The 3,642-nt window shown below is 45.4% G+C and overlaps 1 protein-coding gene across 1 annotated transcript; it reads left to right on the plus strand.

Annotated features, from left to right (window-relative positions):
* The first annotated feature begins 693 nt into the window (after positions 1-693).
* On the plus strand, positions 694-1,989 carry BECN2 (beclin 2). Its single transcript, XM_055418838.2, has one exon. The coding sequence runs from the start codon at positions 694-696 to the stop codon at positions 1,987-1,989; it is 1,296 nt and encodes a 431-aa protein (XP_055274813.2).
* The last annotated feature ends 1,653 nt before the right edge of the window (positions 1,990-3,642 follow it).

Raw genomic sequence — 3,642 nt, forward strand, 5'->3', positions numbered from 1 at the left:
CTACAGTCCATGGGGTCGCAAGAGTCTGACACGACTTAGTGACTAACCCCTCTTGCCGACCACCCAAGCTATTTTATTTGATGTGATTTGTTAATTAAACACATATTAATAAAGTTTTCATGTATGTCCATTACATTACTATGAGGTAAAGAATGTGAAGTGTGTCATCAGAACAGAAAACCCAAATTTTGTAGTCAGGGAAGGCTTTCTGGAAGAAATGACATCTAACCCAAAAGATGGGTAGAAGTTATCCAGGTAAAGAAGGGAAGGAAGAGTGTTCCAGTCAGTGGGAACAATAAGAAATGTTGGAAGAGCTGAAATTCAGTTATTATGCAGGAGCCCACAGTGAGGGTGGCAGGAAATGTGAAAAAGTTGGAAAGATGGGCAGAAGCCTTGGTGTCAGGTTAAGATGTTTAGACTTTATATTAAGGTAAGATAAGGGCATTAAACATTTTAAGGAGAGACCAGATTTTAGTTTTAGAAAGATTATTCTTTCTAAGGGTGGAGTAAGATGATTGGCTTTTCATTTTAGAAAGAAAACCTAAAAGTATTTAAGGAGGGTACCATTGTAAGGTTTTAAGGAGAGTGACAAGATGAGATATGCATTTTAGAAGGAGTTCTAAAAGGTATAAATGGTTAACTAACTGGTGACCCAGAGGAAGCAGCGTCAAGTTGAGAGTCAAGACCTCCACTATGTCCCACCTCTGCTTTCTTTGCCAGCGCTGCAGCCAGCCGCTGAAACTGAATCACTCCACGGAGCCCTCCCAGGAACCTGGAGCTTTGATGCTCATCTCTGCTCAGGGGGAGACAAGAGAAACACAGGAGGGAGGTCCTCCCTCCAAGGAGGAGGCAAACTTTGAAAATTTACAGGATGGTGCCTTTTGCAGGACTCCTCACCCTCCCAGTGGTGGGATGTCCTGGAACTATTCCAACTTCACCCTGCTTGGGAGGTTGGAGCCCCGGAGGAGTCTTGACAGCATCCAGAAGACTATTAGGGACAATTTTGACATCCTTTCTGGTGAAAGAGAAGTGGACCACCCGCTGTGTGTGGACTGTACTGACTATCTTTTAGAGGTACTGGACATTGAGCTCGCCATCACAGAATCTGACGTTCAGAACTACAAACGCTATTTGGAGACCAGGGAGTGGAAGAGTGAGGATGAGAGGGAGATGCTGCAGGAGAAGCTGAAGGGCCTGGAGTTGGAGGAAGCGAGGCTACTCCAGGAAGTGGCAGAGGTAGAAAAGAACCAAGAAAGGGTAGCAGCCGATCTTGAGGCAGCCCAGGCAGAGACTAAGATGCTGGAGCAGCAGGAAAATCAGTACTGGAAGGACTACAGTAAACTGAAGTGGCAACAATTAGAACTACATGAGGAGCTGAGCAGTGTGGAGATGCGACTACAGTACGCCCAGATCCAGTGGAACCAGTTGGAGAAAACCGATGTCTTTAACGCCACCTTTAAGATCTGGCAAGACGGCCCCTTAACCATCATCAATAACTTCAGATTGGGCCGCCTCCCCACTGTCCCTGTGTGTTGGAGTGAGATCAATGCGGCCTGGGGACAGACAGCCTTGCTGCTCCTTGCCCTGGCCAATACAATTGGACTGGAGTTTCAGAGGTACCGTCTCATCCCCTGCGGAAACCATTCCTACCTGAGGTCTTTAATAGATGACTGTGCCGAGTTGCCGTTGTTCTCTAGTGGGAAGCAGAATGTTTTCTTACATAACAAATTTGATCAGGCTATGACGGCTTTCCTGGACTGCATGCAGCAGTTCAAGGAAGCGGCCGAGAGAGGTGAGTCGGGTCTCTGTTTGCCCTACAAGATTGATGTGAAGAAAGGCCTGATGGAAGACCCTGGAAGCAGCAGTGGATTCTATTCCATCAGAACCCACTTGAACACGGAGGAGGACTGGACAAAGGCACTCAAGCTCATGCTTATAAATTTTAAGTGTAGTCTCACTTGGGTCTCCTTAAGGTATGGTCGAAAATAACTTATTCTACGAGGGGGAGATTATTTTTTTGATTTAATATGTTTTATTTGTGAAAATGTTATCAGATAAAATTTAAAACTGAAGCATGTGTGTTTATATATTTTTGGTTGTGCTGGGTCTTCGCTGCTGCACGTGGGCTTTCTCTAGTTGTGGGGAGCAGGGGTTACTCTTCCTTGCGGTGCTTGGGTTTCTGACTGTGGTGGCTTCCTTCCCCTGTTGTGAAGCACAGGCTCTAGGTGCGCGGGCTTCATCAGCTGTGGCTCTCAGGCTTGGTAGTTTGGCTCATGGGCCCTAGACCACAGGCTCAGTAGTTGTGGCCCATGGGTTTTAGTTGCTGCTTGGCATGTGGGATCTTCCTGGATTAGGGATCGAACCCCCGTCCACTGCATTGGCAGGCAGATTCCTATCCACTGCACCACCAGGGAAGTCTTATAATATCTTTACTTGAAAAATGAATGGCCACACAGGCACTAATTTAAGTATTGTCCCAAGCAACCCCAAAGTTATTGCTGCCTTTCCCAACATGTTTGTCCTCTCCCATTTTTCCTAAACATTCAAAAGGAAAAAGATTAAGTCACAAGATGACAAGACTATATCTCCATTAAAATGGAATAGAGATTGCAGAAAAAACTGAAATGGGTGATGAGAGGATGGGCTATTAAGGAGAGCGGTGCTGACGTGCTCAATGGTGGCCGACTCTTTGAGACCCCACAGACTGTAGCCCGCCAGGTTCCTCTGTCCATGGAATTTTCCAGGCAAGAATACTGGAGTGAGTTGCCATTTCCTTCTTCAAAGGAGAGAGGTGTAGGTCTTTAATTTTTGAGGAAAGTACTTGGACCATTGTCAGTAGAACTTTGGAGTCAGGAGGTGAATATTAAAAGATAATTACATTTCTGCTGTGATATAGTAAACCCTCTTCATCCCAGAAAAGCTTTCAATAAACTTCTACACTTTCTTCTCTGATTTAAAGTGAGAAGTGTGTCTTTGAGCACAAACCTTAGATGAGGGGCTGTGGAGACCAGAGAAGACTGGTAGCATTTCTACTGACCAATGCTCAGGTAAGGGTCACAAAGTGAACCCTTACAGAGAACTGAAGATTGTAAAAGTCAAAAGATTTTGCAAATTGTGGGACTTTCCTGGTGATCCAGTGGTTAGAACTCTGTGCTTCCCCTGTATGGGGCACAGGTTCAATCCCAGGTTAGGGAACTAAGAGCCTGCATGGGGCTGCAACACGCATTGATGCCAAGGTTTTTTTTTTTTTTTAACAAAATAAAAAAAAATTCAAAAAAGCCTATTGTGTCATGTCATTTACTCAATTCTCCATTGCTCTCAGAAGAAAGTCCCAAATTCTTACCGTGACTTTTAGCCTGGGTAATCTGTCCTTCCTGCCTCTCTAGGCTCACTTCATATTTCTCCCAGCTCCTTTCTGTTCCCAAATATGCTAACTCCACTGTCCTTCTGCCTGTTGCCCATGCTCTTCCCTGTGTGTTTTCTAAAATTTGTTTTTGGGGTGCTAGGTCTTTGTTCGGAGAAGGCAATGGCAAGCCACTCCAGTACTCTTGCTAGAAAATCCCATGGATGGAGGAGCCTGGTAGGCTGCAGTCCATGGGGTTGCTAAGGGTCGGACACGACTGAGCGACTTCACTTTCACTT

This window comes from Moschus berezovskii, chromosome 17, assembly GCF_049115385.1.
Source record: "Moschus berezovskii isolate FMDL1 chromosome 17, NW_MosBer_1.0, whole genome shotgun sequence".
NCBI lineage: Eukaryota > Metazoa > Chordata > Mammalia > Artiodactyla > Moschidae > Moschus > Moschus berezovskii.